The 21,161-nt window shown below is 37.1% G+C and overlaps 2 protein-coding genes across 2 annotated transcripts in view; both read right to left on the bottom strand.

Moving 5' to 3' along the window:
* Positions 1 to 15,911, bottom strand: part of LOC148940778 (mitochondrial import inner membrane translocase subunit Tim8 A-like) — a 32,335-nt gene extending 16,424 nt beyond the window's left edge. Inside the window, exon 1 of the mRNA XM_089105637.1 lies at positions 15,890 to 15,911. The gene's annotated coding sequence lies outside the window, so the exon portion shown is untranslated. The remainder of the gene's footprint in view (positions 1 to 15,889) is intronic.
* A 4,088-nt stretch (positions 15,912 to 19,999) lies between these two features.
* LOC148940777 (uncharacterized) lies at positions 20,000 to 20,488 on the bottom strand. The gene has a single exon (XM_089105072.1). It carries the CDS (start codon positions 20,486 to 20,488, stop codon positions 20,000 to 20,002), a length of 489 nt encoding a protein of 162 aa, XP_088961198.1.
* Positions 20,489 to 21,161: the final 673 nt, after the last annotated feature.

The raw sequence follows: 21,161 nt of genomic DNA, 5'->3' as shown, positions 1-21,161 counted from the left end.
AATGCTTTTAATTGGGGAGATTTTTTTCCTTTTTTCTATTAGATTAACCACGTTTTGTGCTCAGTTTCTTCTTAGATTAAAATAGCTAGGGAGCGCGTCCGAAACTCGAAAGCTCGGCATTCTTGTTTTATCTTGGATGAGTTGTTGGATTTTCGTTGTGTATTCCATTCGGACTAAGATAATTGGTTGGATAATCTGACGAATTTAGCAAACCAAAAATCCAGTAAAAGTTCTGTGCTGGATTTGCAAAGAAAAGATATTATTTGATAAACTAGTGACTTATAGTTTATTTTTCTGTTAAACTACTACAGGAAAGCATTTGAAAATCCTCAATCACATCGTTCCCCAAATCGTAATTAACACTTTTAATAGACAATTCAAGAGATTTAAAAATTGAGCAACAATTTTTGAAAGAAAGAATCAAATGCAAATATTTGGCAAAGGACATAACAGTTTTGGTCACAGTCTTCTTAATGCCCTCTTCTGAAATAAACACATAATAAAAACAGTTTTTACTTCGTTAAACATTGAAAATTTGTGTTCAATTTATTATGAGAGCATCATACAGTCTATCTATTTTCCAGACCTCCCCCATCTCTTGTGTATGTAGGCTATATAGCCCTAGCATATAGACAAAAGCTCAGTAATTTTGCTGGTTTCGGGTATTTTAACAAATGAAACTCAGAGAGGAAAGAAACTAACAAAATGAAAAATAAAATCAAAAAGGGTGAAAAACGAGGATTTTGTCAGCCAGTGGCGAACCATGAAGAAGAAGAAATAAGCAAATATTTCGACAAGGACCTACTGATCACAGCAGCAACAATTTAAGAAATCTAATATAATTTCTTGTGAATTATTATCTCATTTAATCAGTAGTTGTGCCGAACCAATCGTATTCAAATCCTCTTCAGGGCCATACTGTGGTGTTTCTTTTGATCCCGAAAATTTCCCTACAGTAGAGTGCAGACGGTTTTTTATCATTGTAATATCCTTTTTTGTTTTTGTTCAAAGCTTTTTCTAATAGGCAATGCTTAGAAATCCTCAAAAAAAAAAATCCCCCTAGATCCCACCCCAAATACAAGTGAAACTGATACCCATCCTGGCTGGTCAAACTCACTATCAGAAAGTTCACATGATAACTCCAATTCTGAGAGTAGGCCGATGATCAGTGTAGGCTCCAATGTCACTATAAATGATGATAATGGGTTTCAAGAGGTCCTTTCTAGAAGTTCTAAAAAAGGAAACAAATCTCCCCAATCAAAAGCATTTCCAATCTCCCTGCCCAAGATCCTCCCTCCCAAAACTTAGGAATTTAGCTTAAAATTTCTCCTATTACCCCCTTTGAAACAAAAAGATTACTGCAATAAGAGTTGCAATTTTCAAATTGATAAAGTCAATGTTCTCTCTTAATACTCACCGTGATGGATCTCTGCTAATAGCTGTCCAAGATCAGAAATCAGCAGACACAATAATTAATCTAAAATCCCTTCTGAACACCCCAATTAATGCATCGAAATGGAACCCAAAACAATCCCCAACAAAAATAGTAGTTTATAATGTTCCCCCAGAAATACCCATTCAGGAGTTAAAAGAAGGGCTCTCAGATAGCGCTGGAAACACAATCCCAGTTGAAGATGTTACCCAACTTGGTAAACCTAACTCTAATGGCCTAAAAACAAGTAGATCCTTCTTATTTACATTGAAGGAAAAAATTAACATCCCAGAAAAGTTATTCCTATTTGGGCAAATGAAACCACACAAGGAATACAAACCAAAGCCTATCCAGTGTCAAAAGTGTCTCAAACTGGGACACACAACAAACAAATGCAATGAACTTCTTCTAGAGTGCAGTAATTGTAAAGCATTCCATCCTAAAGAGTTGACAACTTGCAACAACATTCAGCCTACATGTATCAATTGCAAAGGCCCACATGAATCTAACGAAAAATCACTATGTACTGCATATAAGAAAAGAGCACTAACACTCCAAATAGCAACAGAGAAGGCCATTCCATACCCCTTTGCAGCAATGGAAGCAAATGCTGCCCAACAATACCAAATAAAGCCCGTAATGAAACCAACCAAAACCCCCTAGTCAAACGCCCCCCATGCATCAAGTACCCCGTATAAGCCACCACCCTCTAAGCCCCCTAGCTCACGTCCCCATCAGAAGGAACCACCAAGTCAACAAGCCTCCTTGTCCGGTGAGATGAGGTCAGCCTGCCCCCCCCTCCGAAGAAGAAACAAACCAGAAACACTACCAGGAATTAATCCCTTAACTGACAAACAGGATGCACAACCAAACATGCAATTCCCAAATATAGGCTTATTCATTCTAAACTGTAATGCAGTTCAGCCCATGAACATACATCAACTACAGAAAACAAAAATCATTGCAGAATTGACAAAAATCTACATCCCTGATGATATGCTCATTCAAGCAAAAAAAGATCTTGCTTTACTTTCAACAAAGTTGAACATTGATACACAGTCATATGAAAAATAAATCAACAACACAACACATATCAACACTCCAGTGGAACGTAACATCACTCACAGAAAATAAGCTAAATGAACTAATATCTTTAATGAATAATAATTCCATAAATATTGCTTGCCTCCAGGAAACTCATTTAACCCAAAATCAACAAATTAAGTCTCTGGGATATACTACCCTGAGAAAGGATAGATCACCAGAGAGAAAAGGAGGTGGAGTAGCTTTATTAGTTAAAAATAATATAAAATTCTGTGGCATCAATTTTCCAGATTTTGCAAATGATGTTGATGCAATTGGTATCAGTGTTTGGCTGAATAATACAAAAACCTACATAATAAGCTTTTATAACCCTAATGGCCAAACTACATATGCCATGGATTTCTTTAATTATATAAATAATTCTAATATGTTGAAAAATATCATTATTTGTGGAGATTTGAATGCTCACAGCCTTTTGTGGGGGAATAAACCAGCAAATGAAGCAGGTAAATTGATTGAGCATATGACTTCAAATAATACTGAATTAACTGTTACTACCCCTCCAAACCTGAATACATATTTCAACCCCAAAAGTGGCATATTCTCCACAATTGACCTACAAATTGTGTCATTAAACATTTTGAATAAAATTTATATAAATAAAATTGATAGTCTATGTACTGACCACTTTACTATAGTTTGCTCCCTAAATGAACCTGCTGAAACTCTATCACATACCTCCAAATATATTAATACTAGAGTAAATTGGCCTATGTTCCAAAATAAGCTAAATGATGAAATTACAAGTTTCACCCAAAATTCATGCATTTCAAACACAACAGTTGACACACATGCTGAAGTCTTGGCATCTTTACTAATAAATACAGCTAATCATGCTATACACATTCCTAAAGCATGGTGGACAAATTAGTGCAAAAATAAATGGAGAAGAAAAAAGGCAGCTAGGAGAGCATCCATACAAAAACTATCACCTACTACATGTTTAAAAAAAATTACAAGCAGAATCTAATCTAAAAAGGACTATAATAGATGCTAAATATAAATACTGGAATAATTTTGCAAATAATCTCTCGAGAGAAACACATGAGACAATAATACATAAAGTCTTTAGCCAAATCTGTGGGAAAAATACTTCCCCCAACACACTCCTGTATGAGCTTATACATAATAATATCCTTTATAACAATGATAATAAAAAAGCTAAGCTATTTGCAGCTCTTTTTGTTAATAAGCTAACATCAAATAATCGAAGCAAAATGTCCCCAATTCCTATGTACCCAAGTTACCAACCATGCCCAGGATCCGAGTATATAAATAATCCATTTTCTGTCCAGCAAATGAATAAAGAGAAATTACATTTTATGACCAAAAGTAGCGGCAGATATAAAAGCATGTACCCATCATGGGTAATGACACTCATCCTTTCAAACAGTCAGGAACTAATAAATTGATATAGTCATGCTAGGTTATCTTCTATATCCCCCAGTATACGTAATTGCTTGTTCCCTCTAAAAACCCTAAAAAAAATAAACACAAATGTAACCCTGAGTCCTATAGGCCCAGAATAATTACTCCTGTGATGGGGAAAATAATAGAGAAAATTATCTATTACAGACTCCTCTGGTTTGTTGAAAAAAATAATATGATCCATCACACTCAAACTAGATTCAGGAAACACCACTCCTCAGCAGATGCTTTTATTTTGCTAACAAATGCAATAAATGAATCATTCTAAAAAAATAATGTCCTAGATGCAGCTTTCCTAGATTTTGAAGGGGCATATGACAATGTGAACCACCAAATCCTTTTAAACAAACTTGCAAACCTTGGACTACCCCCAAAGCTAGTATCTTTTATAAAATCCTTCATAGAAGTGCGAAGTTTCATTGTGTGTGTTGGTTCAGCCTCTTCACCCCAAAAGACAATAACCAAAGGCCTACCTCAGGGAGCAGTCCTCAGTTGCCTCCTCTTTGCCCTATATCTCTGGGACATGAACCTTCCCCCACGAATCTACAATATGCTGACGATCTGGTGCTATGGTCATCTGGCAACACCTTTGAGATAGCACAGTCAAATCTGCAAGAGTCACTTTTCCAATTTGAAAAATTCTCTCAAAATTCAGATTTACCCATTGCACCTACCAAGTCAAAAATAATCCAATTTCACCGAAAGAGAAACCATACTAATGCAAAACTAACTCTAAATGGAACAACTATTTCAGAAGATAATCAGATTAATTACCTAGGTCTTATGCTTGACCAAAAACTTAATTTCCACCTCCACATTTCAAACACAATGACAAAATGCTATAGAAAAACAAATATACTAAAAAGACTTCTTTCCGCACCCTGGGGCTGTAAGGAGAAAACCTTACTCCAGTTTTATAAATCACATATAAGACCCCATATTGACTATGGGCTCATCGTCTATGGTGCATGTGCAAAGACCCAGATGCAAAACAAAATTGAAACAACACAAAATGATATAATACGTCTCATATTTGGTCTTAGGAAACTCACAAGCACCAAGTTTCTGCTTATGGAGAGTGGATTAACAACAATAAGGGAGAGACGTAGCTTTCTCTTGACAAAACCTCTTACAAAAATTGCATCAAATAGCTCACACACCCTACATAATTGGTTAAGAAATCCTGCCATGTATAGAGGCATTGCAGATGAGTATGCCAATATTCAGAAGAAGTTCCCCGTACCGGCAAAGTCTATTGCACCTACTTTCCCCCAATCCCCTCCATGGAATTGGTCAATTCCCATAATAAACACTGATTTCTCAAAGTGGAATAAAGATTTAACCCCCTTTGCTTTTGTCCAGAAAAAATTTGCTGAACTTAATAAAATTACTTATAAAAACCATTTCCAAATATTTGTTGATGGGTCAAAAATAAATGAGAAGGTAGCAAGTGGTGCTTTCGTTCCTCACCTAGAAATTACAATGGGCGTGAGATTATATAATAATTTATCTATAATGTCTGCTGAGTTAATTGCGATAATCATGGCATTAGAACACCTTAAGGAAAAACCAACCTTTAATTGCAAATTCAAATAATATTAGTATGTATTCAGATTACCCATCATTGTTTAAGTTAATGACATCATTTTTTAAGCATAAGCCGGGCAGTAGCCCCCACCATTGTATCTCTGTTATGAATAAACTAGTTTCAAGTGGTATTAAAACGCATTTTTAGCAAAGTTCGTTTAATTCTTTTAGGATCTATAATCATCAAGATGATGTAATAGCTAGTACTGCTATAAATGTTGGAAAGCCAAGAGTGAGCCACTTCCCGATTAGAAAAACATATCGATGGACATCATCATATACTACTATTGTCTAGGTCACTAACAGTTCTTCACCCATTCCAAATTAGTTTTTTTTTAAAATTTACCATATCATGCGTTCTGGAACCAATGGAATAAATTTTCTCGCATTCTCGTATAAGTTTTCTAATTCAAGTGGTTCGATTCCCCTGTCCCCTCTTTGCAGGCATTGTAATATGAATAATGAAACGAGTGACCATTGCCTATTTGAATGTAATATGCTGACGTCTGCACAACATACCTTGCTTTGTAAACTGTTAAAATGCTTCAAACACCACAAAATCTCACTATCAGCCAAGAGCCTAGCCAACTTATACCTGCACAGAGAGCATAGAAATCGACATCTACCATCTCATAATTGAACTCCTAGAGTCGAAAGATCTACTGAAAGATATCTGAAAATATCTAATAAATATGAGGCAATCAAGCCAGTAGCTCTGAAGCCCACAGAGTGAAGCAAAAGGAAAAGGGCTAAATAGTTTTACTGAAAAGCCCGCCTGCTGTTAAATAGAAGAAGAAGAAGAAGACCTCCATGTCGATATATTTGGAAATCAAATATATCGACAAATAATCAACTGATTTCATATATTTGGAAATCAGTTCACAACAGCAACACTTTAAGAAATTTTTAAAATAAGTTTCTTGTGAATTATTGTCTCGATTAATCAGTAGCTGTACTGAACCCCTCGTGCTCAAAATCCTCCTCAGGGCCATACTGTGGTGTTTCTTTTGTGGAAGTTTTCCCCACTGTAGAGTGCAGACGGTATGGTATCATATTATTATCCTTTCCTTTTTAGCTTAAAGCTTATTCAAAAAGGCAATGCAAAGAACTCCCCCTAAAAAAAAGGTCCCCCCGGATCCCACCCCAAATACTAATGAAATTGATCCATTTTTGCCCCTTCCTGGCTGGTCAAGCTCCGTATCACAAAGCTCACATGAAAGCTCAAATTCTGAGAATAGGACAATGATCAGTGTTGGAGCAAATGTCACTATAGATGATAATGGCTTTCAAGAGGTCCTTTCTAGGAGCTCCAAAAAACGGAAAAAAACATCCCCAATCAAAAGTATTTCCCCTCCTCCTTTCCAAGACTATCCTTCCCAAAACTTAGGAATTTACCTGAAAATTTCTCCAAATACCCCCTTTGAAATAACAAAGATTACTACAATAAGGGTTGCAATTTTCAAAATGTTAAAATCAATGTTTTCTCTTAACATTCACCGTGATGGATCTTTGCTAATAGCTGTCCAAGATCAGAAATCAGCTGATGTAATACTTAATCTAAAATCTCTTCTGAATACCCCAATTAACTCATCTAAATGGAACCCAAAACAATCCCCAACAAAAATAGTAGTATATAATGTTCCCCTAGAAATACCAATTCAGGAGTTAAAAGAAGGGCTCTCAGATAGGCCTGGCAACACAGTCCCTGTAGAAGATGTCACTCAACTGGGTAAACCAAACTCTAACGGATTAAAAACAAGTAGATCTTTCCTATTTACACTGAAGGAACAAATTAATATCCCAGAAAAGTTATTCCTATTTGGGCAAATCAAACCGCACAAGGAATACAAGCCAAAGCCTATCCAGTGTCAGAAGGGTCTAAAACTGGGACACACAACAAATAAACGCAATGAAATTCTCCTAGCTTGTAGTAACCGTAAAGGCTCCCATCCTAAGGAGTTGATAACTTGCAGCTACACTGAGCCAGCCTACATTAATCGTAAGGCCTATATGAATTCCTCCCTAAATCACAATCTCTTGCATATAAGAAAATAGCACTAACGCTTCAAATAGAAACAGATAAAGCCATTTCATACCCTTTTGCAGCTATTGAAGCAAATACTGCCCAATCACACCAAATAAAACCTATATTGAAATCGAAAAAAAACTCCCAAGTCAAACACTCCCAATGCATCAAGTACTCCTTACAAAATACAATCCTTTAAGCCCCCTAGCTCAGATCTCTATAAAAAAGAATCACCAAGCCAACAAGCCTCCTTGCCTAGTGAGATGAGGTCGGCCTGGCACCCCCTCCCAACAAGAAACAAACCAGAAACACTACCAGGAATTAATCTCTTAACTGACAAACTGGATGCACAGCCAAACATGCAAACCCCAAATATATGCTTATGCATTCTAAACTCCAATGCAGTTCAGGCCATGAATATACAACAACAACAGAAAACAAAAATCATTGCTGAATTGGCAAAAAACTACATCCCTAATCATATGCTCATTCAAGCAAAACAAGATCTTGCTCTACTATTAACAAAGCTGAACATTGCTACACAGTCATATGAAAAATAAAACAACAACAAAACACATATTAATACTCCAGTGGAACGTAAGATCACTTACCGAAAATAAGTTAAATGAACTAATATCTTTTATGAATAATAATTCCATCAATATTGCTTGCCTTCAGGAAACTCATTTAATCCAAAATCAACAAATTAAGTCTCTGTGTTACACTATCCTGAGAAAGGATAGATCATCAGAGAGAAAAGCAGGTGGAGTAACTTTAATAGTTAAAAATAATATAAAATTCTGTGGCATCAACTTTACAGATTTTGTAAATGATGTTGATGCAATTGGTATCAGTGTTTGGCTGAATAATACAAAACTTACATAATAAGCTTTTATAACCCTAATGGCCAAACTACAGATGCCATGGATTTCTTCAGTTATATAAATAATTCTAATTTGTTGAAAAATATTATTATTTGTGGAGACTTTAATGCCCACAGCCTTTTGTGGGGGAATAAACCAGCATATAAAGATGGTAAGTTCATTGAGCATATGACTTCAAATAATAATGAATTAGCTGTTGCTACCACTCCAAACCTGAATACATATTTCAACCCGAAAACTGGCAGTTTCTCTACAATTGACCTACAAATTTTGTCTTTAAATATTTTGAATAAAATTTATATAAATAAAATCGATAGTCTATGTACTGACCACTTTGCCATAGTTTGTTCCCTAAACGAACCTGCTGAAACCCTATCACATACCTCCAAATATATCAACACTAAAGCAAATCGGCCTATGTTTCAAAATAAGCTAAATGATGAAATTACAAGTTTCACCCAAAATTCATGCATTTTAAACGCAACAGCTGACACACATGCTGAAGTCTTGGCATTTACTAATAAATACAGCTAATCATGCTATCCCCAGGACAACAACCAGGAAAACCTTCCCTAAACATATTCCCAAAGCATGGTGGACAAATGAGTGCCAAAATAAATGGAGAACAAAAAAGGCAGCTAGGAGAACATTCTTAAAAAACCATCACCTACTACATATTAAAAAAAATACAAGCAGAATCTAATCTAAAAAGGACTATAATAAATTCTAAATATAACTAATGGAATAATTTTGTAAACAATCTCAACTGAGAAACACATGGGCCAATTATACATAAAGTTGTAAGCCACATCTGTGGGGAAAAAACTTACCCCAACCCACTCCTGTATGAGCTGATACATAATAATACCCATTATGACAATGATAATGAAATTTTCTAAGCTATTTGCCACTCTTTTTGTTAATAAGCTAACATCAAACAATTGTAGCAAAATACCCCCAATTCCTATGAACCCAAGTTACCAACCTCGCCCAGGATCCGATTATATAACCAGCTCATTTTCAGTCCAGGAAATGAACAATGCAATACATCATATTAGGACCAAGACTAGCGGCAGCTATGACAATATATACCCTACATGGATAAAGAATCTCACCCCTTCATACAAACAGAACTTCTAAATTGTTATAATCATGCTTGGGCTTCATCTATATTCCCAAATATCTGGAAATGTTCGTCCCTTTTATCAAGCCTAAAGAAAAATAAACCCAAAAATTACCCGGAGTCCTATAGGCCCATAATGATTACTCCTGTGATGGGGAAAATAATGGAAAAAATTATCTATTACCGACTCCTCTGGTTTGTTGAAAAAAATAATATGATCCCTCACACTCAAACTGGTTTCAGGAAACACCATTCCTCAACAGATGCTTTCATATCGTTAACAAATGCAATAAATGAATAATTCTCAAAAATTAATGTCCTAGTTGCAGCTTTCGTAGATTTTGAAGGGGCATATGACAATGTGAACCACCAAATCCTTTTAATTAAACTTGCAAACCTTGGACTACCCCCCAAGCTAGTATCTTTTATAAAATATTTCATAGAATTGCAAAGTTTCATTGTTTGTGTAGGTTCAGCCTCTTCACCCCAAAAGACAATAACAAAAGGTCTTCTTCAGGGAGCAGTCCTCAGCTGCCTCCTTTTTGCCCTGTATCTCTGGGACATGAATCTCCCTCACACAAATCTACAATATGCTGATGATCTGGTACTATGGTCATCTGGCAACACCTTTGAGATTGCATAGTCAAAGCTGCAAAAGTCACTTTTCTAATTTGAAACATTTTCCCAACATTCAGATTTACCCATTGCACCTACCAAGTCAAAAATAATCCAATTTCACCGAAAGCGAAATCATGTTAATGCAAGACTAACTCTAAATGGAACAACTATTCCAGAAGATAATCATATTAGTTACCTAGGTCTCATGCTTGACCAAAAAATCAATTTCCACCTCCACATTTCAAACACCATAAAAAAATGCTATAGAAAAACAATTATACTAAAAAGACTTCTTTCTAGACACTGGGAACGAAAGGAGAAAACCTTACTCCAGTTTTATAAATCAAATATAAGACCCCATATTGACTATAGCCTCATTGTCTATGGTGTATGTGTAAAGACCCAGATCCAAATAATTGAAACAATACGAAACGATATAATATGTCTCATATTTGGTCTTAAGAAACCCACAAGCACCAAGTTTCTGCTTATGGAGAGTGAATTAACAACAATAAGGGAGAGACGTAGCTTTCTCTTGATAAAACATCTTACAAAAATTGAATCAAATAGCTCACACACCCTACATAATTGGATAAGGAATCCAGCCATGTATAGAGTCATTGCAGATGAGTATGCCAATATTCGGAAGAAGTTCCCTGTACCCGCAAAGTCTATTGCACCTACTTTCTCCTAATTCCCTCTATGGAAATGGTAAAGCCCCATAATAAATACTGAATTCTGAAAGGGGACTAAAGATTTAACCCCCATTGCTTTTGTCCAGAAAAAAATTGCTGAACTTAATACAATTACTTATAAAAACTATTTCCAAATATTTGTTGATGGGTCCAAAAGGAATGAGAAGGTAGCAAGTGGTGCCTTCCTTCCTCACCTGAAAATTGCAATGGGCGAGAGATTGTATAATAATGTATCTATAATGTCTGCAGAATTAAATGCCATAATGATGGCATTAGAACACCTTATGGAAAATAAACCCTTGATTGTTAATTCAAATAATATTATAGTTTATTCTGACTCTTTATCAAGCCTTGAGTTGCTGTCTTCAGCTCCTCAGTATAAGCTGGATATTGACACTTATCATTGTCTTAGTATTATAGATAATCTTGGTTCAAGTGGCATAAGAACTTATCTTCAGTATATTCCTAGCCACTCTGGTATAAGTGGTAATCATTAGGTTGATGAAATAGTAAAAAAATGCTATAAATATTGACCAGCCAAGTGGGAGACCAATCCCCATTAGAGATATTTACCGATGGAGACTATCAGATATTATGTTTAATAAGAAAAATCCTACTCTTTCCCCCTTTCCCAATAACTACTTTTCTAAAATTTATCAGAGAATTTTCTGGAACAAATGGACTAAACTTTCTTGCATTCTCATATCAGTTTCCTAATTCAAGTGGCTCAGTTCCCCTGTCCACTCTTTGCAGGTATTGTATAATGAATAAGGAAACAATTGACCACTTCCTATTTGAATGTAATATGCTGACGTCTGCACAGCATACCTTGCATTGTAAACTGTTAAAGTGCTTCAAACACCACAAAATCTCACCATCAGCCAAGAGCCTAGCCGACTATTCCTGCACACAGAGCACATAAATCGATATCTATCATCTTATATTTGAACTCCTTGAGTCGAAAGATCTACGGAAAGATATTTGAGAATTTGAGGGCTGGTCAGTGTGACAAAAGGGCTAAATAGTATCAACTGAAAAGCCCGCCTGCTGTAAATTAGAAGAAGAAGAGGACCTCCACATCCTTATCAGAAAGAAGCACCAAGTCAACAAGCCTCCTTGTCCAGTGAGATGAGGTCAGCCTGGCCCCCCTCCAAAGAAGAAACAAACCAGAAACACTACCAGGAATTAACCCCTTAACTGACAAACAGGATGCACAACTAAACATGAAATCCCCAAATATATGCTTATTCATTCTAAACTGTAATGCAGCTCAGGTCATGAATATACAACAACTAAAGAAAACAATAATCATAGCATAATTGGCAAATATCTACATCACTAATCCTACGCTCATTCAAGCAAAAGAAGATCTTGCTTTACTATTACCAAAGCTGATCCTTGATACACAGTCATATGAAAAATAAATCAACAACACCACACATATCAATACTCCAGTGGAACGTATGATCACTCACAGAAAATAAGTTAAATGAACTAATATCTTTTATGAATAATAAATCCATTCATTGTTTTTGTAGGTTCAGCCTCTTCACCCCAAAAGACAATAACCAAAGGCCTTCCTCAGGGAGCAGTCCTCAGCTGCCTCCTCTTTGCCCTATATCTCTGGGACATGAACCTCCCCCACACGAATCTACAATATGCTGACGATCTGGTGCTATGGTCATCTGGCAACACCTTTGAGATATCACAGTCAAAGCTGCAAAAGTCACTTTTCCAATTTGAAAAATTCTCTCAGCATTCAGATTTACCCATTGCACCTACCAAGTAAAAAAAAATCTAATTTCACCGAAAGCGAAATCATGTTAATGCAAGACTAACTCTAAATGGAACAACTATTCTAGAAGATAATCATATTAATTACCTAGGTCTCATGCTCGACCAAAAACTTAATTTCCAACTCCACACTTCAAACACAATAAAAAAACAGATTTCATCAATGTGAAGGGACTGATAATCTTCTCCATATTAATAATAGTGGAATTTTAAAAAATTTACAAATAAATTTCTCGTGAATTATTATCTCGATTTATCAGTAATTGTACCGAACCAATCGTGCTCAAAATCCTCCTCAGGGCCATACTGTGGTGTTTCTTTTGTGGATGGTGAAGTTTTCCCCACAGTAGAGTGCAGACGGTCCGTTATCATTGTAAAATCCTTTCTTGTCTTAGTTTAAAGCTTATTCCAATAGGCAATGCATAGAACTCTTCAAAAAAAAAGTCTCCCCAGATCCCACCCCAAATACCAGTGAAATTGATACCCACCTTGGCTGGTCAAGCTCATTATCACAAAGTTCACATGATAGCTCCAATTCTGAGAATAGGACAATGATCAGTGTAGGGACTAATGTCACTATAAATGATGATAATGGGTTTCAAGAGGTCCTTTCTAGAAGCTCTAAAAAAGGAAAAAAATTTCCCCAATCAAAAGTATTTCCGCTCTCCCCACCCAAGATCCTCCCTCCCAAAACTTAGGAATTTACCTTAAAATTTCTCCTAATACCCCCTTTGAAATAAAAAGATTACTGGAATAAGAGTTGCAATTTTCAAATTACTAAAATCAATGTACTCTCTTAATATTCACCGTGACGGATCTCTGCTAATAGCTGTCCAAGAACAGAAATCAGCAGACACAATAATTAATCTAAAATCCCTTCTGAATATCCCAATTAATACATCTAAATGGAACCCAAAAAAATCCCCAACAAAAATAGTAGTTTATAATGTTCCCCCAGAAATACTCATTCAGGGGTTAAAAGAAGGGCTCTCAGATTGGGCTGGCAACACAATCCCAGTTGAAGATGTTACCAAACTGGGTAAACCTTAGTCTAATTGCCTAAAAACAAGTAGATCTTTCGAATTTACGTTGAAGAAAAAATTTACATCCCAGAAAAGTTATTCCTATTCGGGCAAATCAAACAAGACAAGGAATACAAGCCAAGCCCCATCCAGTGTCGGAAGTGTCTCAAACTGGAAAACTAAACAAACAAATGCAATGAGATTCTCCTAGCCTGTAGTAATTGTAAAGCATCCCATCTTAAAGAGTTAACAACACTCAGCCTACATGTATCAATTGCAAAGGCCCACATGAATCTACCAATAAATCACTATACCCTGCATATAAGAAAAGAGCACTAACACTCCAAGTAGCAACAGAGAAGGCCATTCCATACCCCTTTGCAGCTATGGGAGCAAATGCTGCCCAACCATACCACATAAAGCCCGTAATGAAACCAACCAAAACCCCCAAGTCAAACGCCCCCAATGCATCAAGTACCCCTTATAAAAAACCATCCTCTAAGCCCCCTAGCTCACATCCCTATCAGAAAGAATCATCAAGCCAACAATCCTCCTCGTCCAGTGAGAGGAGGTCTACCTGGCCCCCCCTCCCAAGAAGAAACAAACCAGAAACACTACCAGGAATTAATCCCTTAACTGAAAAACAGGATGCACAACTAAACCTGCAATCCCCAAATATATGCTTATTCATTCTAAACTGTAATGCAGTCGAGGCCATGAATATACATCAACTACAGAGAACAAAAATCATTGCAGAATTGGCAAAAATCTACATCCCTGATGATATGCTCATTCAAGCAAAAAAAGATCTATTACTATTAACAAAGCTGAACATTGATACACAGTCATATGAAAAATAAATCAACAACACAACACATATCAATACTCCAGTGGAACGTAAGATCACTCACAGAAAATAAGCTAAATGAACTAATATCTTTTATGAATAATAAATCCATCAATATTGCTTGCCTTTAGGAAACTCATTTAACCCAAAATCAACAAATTAAGTCTCTGGGATATACTATCCTAAGAAAGGATAGATCATCAGAGAGAAAAGGAGGTGGAGTAGCTTTTATAGTTAAAAATAATATAAAATTATGTTGCATCAAATTTCCAGATTTTTTAAATGTTTTTGATGCAATTGGTATCAGTGTTTGGCTGAATAATACAAAAACTTACACAATAAGTTTTTATAGCCCTAATGGCCAAACTACAGATGCCATGGATTTCTTCAGCTATATAAATAATTCTAATATGTTAAAAAATATGATTATTTGTGGAGACTTCAATACCCACAGCCTTTTGTGGGGGAATAAACCAGCAAATAAAGCTGGTAAGTTCATTGAGCGTATGACTTCAAATAATATTGAATTAGCTGTTGCTACCCCTCCAAACCAGAATACATATTTCAACCCCAAAAGTGGCAGCTTCTCTACAATTGACCTACAAATTGTGTCATTAAATATTTTGAATATAATTTATATAAATAAAATTGATAGTCTATGTACTGACCACTTTGCTATAGTTTGCGCCCTAAAGGAACCTGCTGAAACCCTCTATCACATACCTCCAGATATGTCAACACAAAGCAAATTGGCCTATGTTCCAAAATAAGCTAAATGATGAAGTTACAAATTTTCACCCAAAATTTATGCATTTCAAATACAACAGTTGACACACATGCTGAAGTTTTGGAAACTTTACTAATAAATACAGCTAATCATGCTATCCCCAGGAGAACACCTAAGAAAACCTTCCCTTAACACATTCCCAAAGCATGGTGGACAAATGAGTGCCAAAATAAATGGAGAACAAAAAAGGCAGCTAGGAGAGCATTCATAAAAAAACCATCACCTACTACATATTTAAAAAAAAATACAAGCAGAATCTAATCCAAAAAGGACCATAATAAATGCTAAATATAATTACTGGAACAATTTTGGAAATAGTCTGTCCAGAGAAACACGGGAACCAATTATACATAAATTCATAAGCCACATCTGTGGGAAAAAGACTTCCCCCAACCCACTCTTCTATGAGCTTATACATAATAATACCCATTATGACAATGATAATGAAGGAGCTAAGCTATTTGCCACTCTTTTTGTTAATAAGCTAACATCAAATAATTGCAGCAAAATGTCCCCAATCCCTATGAACCCAAATTACCAACCACGCCCAGGATCCGAGTATATAACCAGCCCATTTTTAATCCAGGAAATGAATAATGCAATAGTTGCGTTTTTTTTCGAAGTTCCGTGTTTCATGGTTCATGTTCCAAGTTTCATGTTTTAGCCCAAAAACGTAGTTTTTGTCGCTTTCGTGTTCTCTGTCCATGTTCCTAGTTGAACGTCTAAAAACGCATTTTAGGAAAAGTGGCAAAATATTCAAAACTGTAGAAACATGTGGAAAAATTCTGAGCTTTTTACTTGCCTGTTTTCTTGTACACATATGTTTCACCTTGGTCTCTATTTAAAGACGCATATTCAGCGGGATCTATGTCCATTTTCTTCCCTTCCATCTTATCCTTTCTTTTGTCATCTACAGATAACTTTTTTCTTTCTGGATAGGGACCAATCGAACACGCACAAAGAGCAAGTTCCAACTTTGAGGAAACAGACAGTCGAAGAGGCAACATGATGTTTCGCGTTTCGCAAAAAAACTAAGTTTTGTTAAAACATGCTGTTACGTGTTTTTTCGAAAACGCAAAAATGGCAAAACACGATTAACCCACGGAACCAACCACGCAAAAAAAACGCCACTAATACATCATATTAGGACCAAGACTAGCGGCAGCTATGACAATATCCTACATGGATAAAGAATCTCACACATTCATACAGACAGGAACTGCTAAACTGTTATAATAACCCTTGGGCATCTTCTATGTTCCCCAATATATGGAAATGTTCGTCCCCCCTACCAATCCTAAAGAAAAATAAACCCAAAAATAACCCTGAGTCTTATAGGCCTATAATGATTACTCCTGTGATGGGTAAAATAATGCAGAAAATGATTTATTATCGACTCCTCTGGTTTGTTGAAAAAAATAATGTGATCCCCCACATTTAAACTAGCTTCAGGCAACACCACTCCTCAACAGAAGCTTTGATATTGCTAACAAATGTAATAAATGAATGATTCTCAAAAAATAATATCCTAATTGCAGCTTTCCTAGATTTTGAAGGGGCATATGACAATGTGAACCACCAAATCCTTATAAACAAACTTGCAAACCTTGGACTACCCCCCAAGCTAGTATCTTTTATAAAATATTTTATAAAATCTTAAGGCCATTCTCAGGGAGCAGTCCTCAGCTGCCTCCTCTTTGCCCTATATCTCTGGGACATGAACCTCCCCCACACGAATCTACAATATGCTGATGATCCGGTACTATGGTGCATCTGGCAACACCTTTGAGATTGCACAGTCAAAGCTGCAAAAGTTACTTTTCCAATTTGAAAAATTCTCTCAACATACAGATTTACCCATTGCACCTACCAAGTCAAAAATAATCCAATTCCACCGAAAGCGAAATCATGTTAATGCAAGACTAACTCTAAATGGAACAACTATTCCAGAAGGTAATCAAATTAATTACCTAGGTCTCATGCTTGACCAAAAACTTAATTTCCACCTCCACATTTCAAACACAATAAAAAAATGCTATAGAAAAACAAGTATACTAAAAAGACTTCTTTCTACACCCTGGGGCTGTAAGGAGAAAACCTTAATCCAGTTTTATAAATCACATATAAGACCCCATATTGAGTAAGGGCTCATCGTCTATTATGCAAGTGCAAAGACCCAGAAGCAAAAAATTGAAATAATACAAAACGATATAATACGTCTCATATTTGGTCTTAGGAAACCCACAAGCACCAAGTTTCTGCTTATGGAGAGTGGATTAACAGCAATAAGGGGCAGACGTAGCTTTCTCTTGATAAAACATCTTACAAAAATTGAATCAAATAGCTCACACACCCTACATAATTGGTTAAGAAATCCAGCCATGTATAGAGGCATTGCAGATGAGTATGCCAATATTCAGAAGAAGTTCCCTGTACCCGCAAAGTCTATTGCGCCTACTTTCCCCCAATCACCTCCATGGAATTGGTCAATCCCCATAACTAATACTGATTTCTCGAATTGGACTAAAGATTTAACCCTCATTGCTTTTGTCCAGAAGAAATTCGCTGAACTTAATACAATTACTTATAAAAAACATTTCCAAATCTTTGTTGATGGGTCCAAAATACATGAGAAGGTAGCAAGTGGTGCTTTCCTTCCTCACCTGAAAATTGCAATGGGTGGGAGATTGTATAATAATGTATCTATAATGTCTGCAGAGTTAAATACCATAATCATGGCATTAGAACACCTGATGGAAAATAAACCTTTGATTGCTAATTCAAATAATATTATAGTTTATTCTGAATCTTTATCAAGCCTTGAGTTGCTGTCTTCAGCTCCTCAGTAAAAACTGGATATTGACACTTATCATTGTCTTAGTATTATAGATAATCTTGCTTCAAGTGGCATTAGATCTCATCTCCAGTATATTCCTAGCCACTCTGGTACAAGTGGTAATCATCAGGTTAATTAAATAGAAAAAAATGCTATAAATATTGACCACCTAAGTGAGAGACTAATCCCCATTAGAGATATTTACCGATGGAGACTATCAGATATTATGTTTAATAAGAAAAATCCTACTTTTTCCCTCTTTCCCAATAAGTATTTTTATAAAAATTTATCATAGAATTCTTTCTGGAACAAATGGACTAAATTTTCTTCCATTCTCGTATCAGTTTCCTAATTCAAGTGGTTCAGTTCCCCTGTCCCGTCTTTGCAGGTATTGTATTATGGATAATGAAACAATTGACCACTGCCTATTTGAATGTAATATGCCAACGTCTGCAACAACATACCTTGCATTTTAAACTGTTAAAGTGCTTCAAACACCACAAAATCTCACTATCAGCCAAGAGCCTAGCCAACTATACCTGCACAATGAGCACAGAAATCGATATCTATCATCTTATATTTGAACTTCTTGAGTCGAAAGATCTACTTAAAGATATCTGAGAATATCTAATAAATAAGAGACAATCAAGCCAGTAGCTCTGTAGCCCACAGAGTGAAGCAAAAGGAAAAGGGCTAAATAGTATCAACTGAAAAGCCCGCCTGCCGTGAAATAGAATAAGAAGAAGAAGAAGAAGAACCTCTGCCAAGTCGTCGTCAGTGCTGGCTAAATAGTAGCTGGCTCAGTAGGGCTAAATAGTAGGGGAGGGTGGGGTTGGTTCGGACAAAATTTGTTGGTTGGGTGCAGCTTCTGTCCCAATCAGTATCCATCTTCCGTTTTCATCTTAAAAGAAAGAGATTGTGTCCAAAATTTGTCAGGAATTTTGGTAGACTTTTATCTTTCGTCTTTAGACAAAAAAATCCAACAATAAAAAAAATAATTGTCCGAAGTTACCCCACGGTGTGGGGTGGGTTCGGACATGGTGTGGGGTTACTTTGGACAGCAGTAATATGGGTTCGGCAACCTCACAGATTAAAGAAAAAAACGCCATTTACTGAAAATTTGAATATGTATAAAAGTAAAACAAGTAAAATGAAAGTTGAAGAAAAAAAAATCAAGTAATTTGAACCAAAGCTCGCAGGAGCTCTATCTCACGTTGTAGCTGCTGAGATCACATTGAAAAGTGAGTCCTCGCTTTGTCCGTTCAGTCCCTCCAGTGGCAGTTGGTGATGGAAGAGAAAGAACAATGTCGTTTGAAGAGACGAAGGCTTTGTCCTCAATATCCGGAAAAATGAACCGTGCTCCATTTCTGCGAAGGGACAAGACTTCTAGATTGCTTCCAGTTTTTCCTTTTATCTGGCCAACGTAGAAGATATCCAACTTCTTCGATTTGCCCAATTCGAATTTTACCAGAACATAGCTATTCGTTTGAGCTTGGTCAATATCAAAAGGCTCAAGGTCCTCTTCTACGTCTCCACAGTGAAGAGACTCGTCGCTTGAGGAGTCGCTCGGGGCAACAGGTTCAGAAAGAGTCTCCGCCTCATCGGTTCCGTCGTCTTCGTTAGGCTTGCGGACCGCGCTGTTCTTATGTTTCTTTGTAGATGGCGTCGGCTTGGCCTTCTTTTTCTTTTTAGCTACGATCTCTTCTTTCTCAGGGGTGTCAGTGAGAATAAGGATCCCCCCCTCTGTTGCAATTCCCACGTCCCGGAACAGTAACAGCCCCCACTCGGGGAAAAGGTCTAACTTCTTCGGGCGACATTATGAAAGAAGAAATTGGTGGTCCAGCTTCGGAGTTGGCTTACGACGAGGGCTCTGCGAACTGGTTGTTTGGTCTAGCGGCCTATCCGTCACAAAGGATGGGGCAAAAGCTCCCTCTGGGAATACATCGCGATTGAATGGAAAGATTCCAGCTGCTCGAAACGCAGAGACTATGTTGGATGCACTGAACTTCACCAGGAAAGGAACCCTGCTGAGTGGGGCTACTTCATAAATTGAAATGCGCTGTCCGGGATGCAACTGCAGCCATTCATTGAAGCGCTCTTTCAGTGCCCCCTTGAAAGGAGAAAGCACTCCTACGTCAAGTGGCTGAAGCTTGTGGGAGCAGTGGGGTGGGAATGTCAACAGTGTCACGTCATTTTGCTTACAGTGTTCGATCACACGTACATCCAGATGGCTATCATGGTTGTCCATGAGCAGTAGGATGGGAGTCTCTTCATCTGGCTTGGTTATTTTCGTGAAGTGTCGCATAGCCTCCAAGAACAAGTCGCCGTTGACCCAACCACTAGGGTTTGCAAGCCCAAGGCAACCAGGGGGGCCTTCGTTTGTCTTTCTAGGTATGAAATTCACTCGCGGAAAAATGAAGACCGGTGGAATAGTCGCTCCAGACGCACTGGCGAAACATACAGCAGTCACGTTTTGACCTCTTTCTGCAGACACAGTCTGACCAACCTGTTTTTTGTCTAGTTGGTGCTAGGACTTTCGGTGGTGGAAGCACGGTGAGTATACCTGTCTCGTCAACGTTCCAGATGCGATCAGCCGTCAGTTTGGCTCCAAACCTTCCATAGACATCAAGTAGCTTGTCAAAAAACGTCTGAACGACAGTTTTGTTGAAGCTGGAGGCTCTCGCCTGACTTGTGGCTTCTGGCTTCCTCACCGATATGTCTGAATTCCGCTTCAGAAACGCAAGAAGCCAGTCCTTTGACGCTGCTTCATTGAAACACCAGTTTTCTGGTACAGAAATGTTATTCGCACGGGCGTGAGAGTAAGAAAATTTTCGTGCTTCAGTTTTTGTCAGTCCATGGTTTATTCTCGAACAAGTGCGAAAGTAGTCGGCTAGTTTTCGCTCGTGTTCGCTTTCAAAAACTTGGCTGTTATGTTTTGGTCTCGTCGGGAAGTTTATCTGCAGTGGCCCAGGCTCTTC

Source organism: Artemia sp. Qi Xiang Cuo, chromosome 19 (assembly GCF_049724085.1).
Source record: "Artemia sp. Qi Xiang Cuo chromosome 19, ASM4972408v1, whole genome shotgun sequence".
Taxonomy (NCBI): domain Eukaryota; kingdom Metazoa; phylum Arthropoda; class Branchiopoda; order Anostraca; family Artemiidae; genus Artemia; species Artemia sp. Qi Xiang Cuo.
This window is presented reverse-complemented; position numbering and strand designations above follow the sequence as displayed.

What these genes read in the sequence shown, in the direction of transcription:
- LOC148940777 (XM_089105072.1), bottom strand. Translation starts at nt 20,488, where the DNA reads ATGCGACACTTCACGAAAATAACCAAGCCAGATGAAGAGACTCCCATC.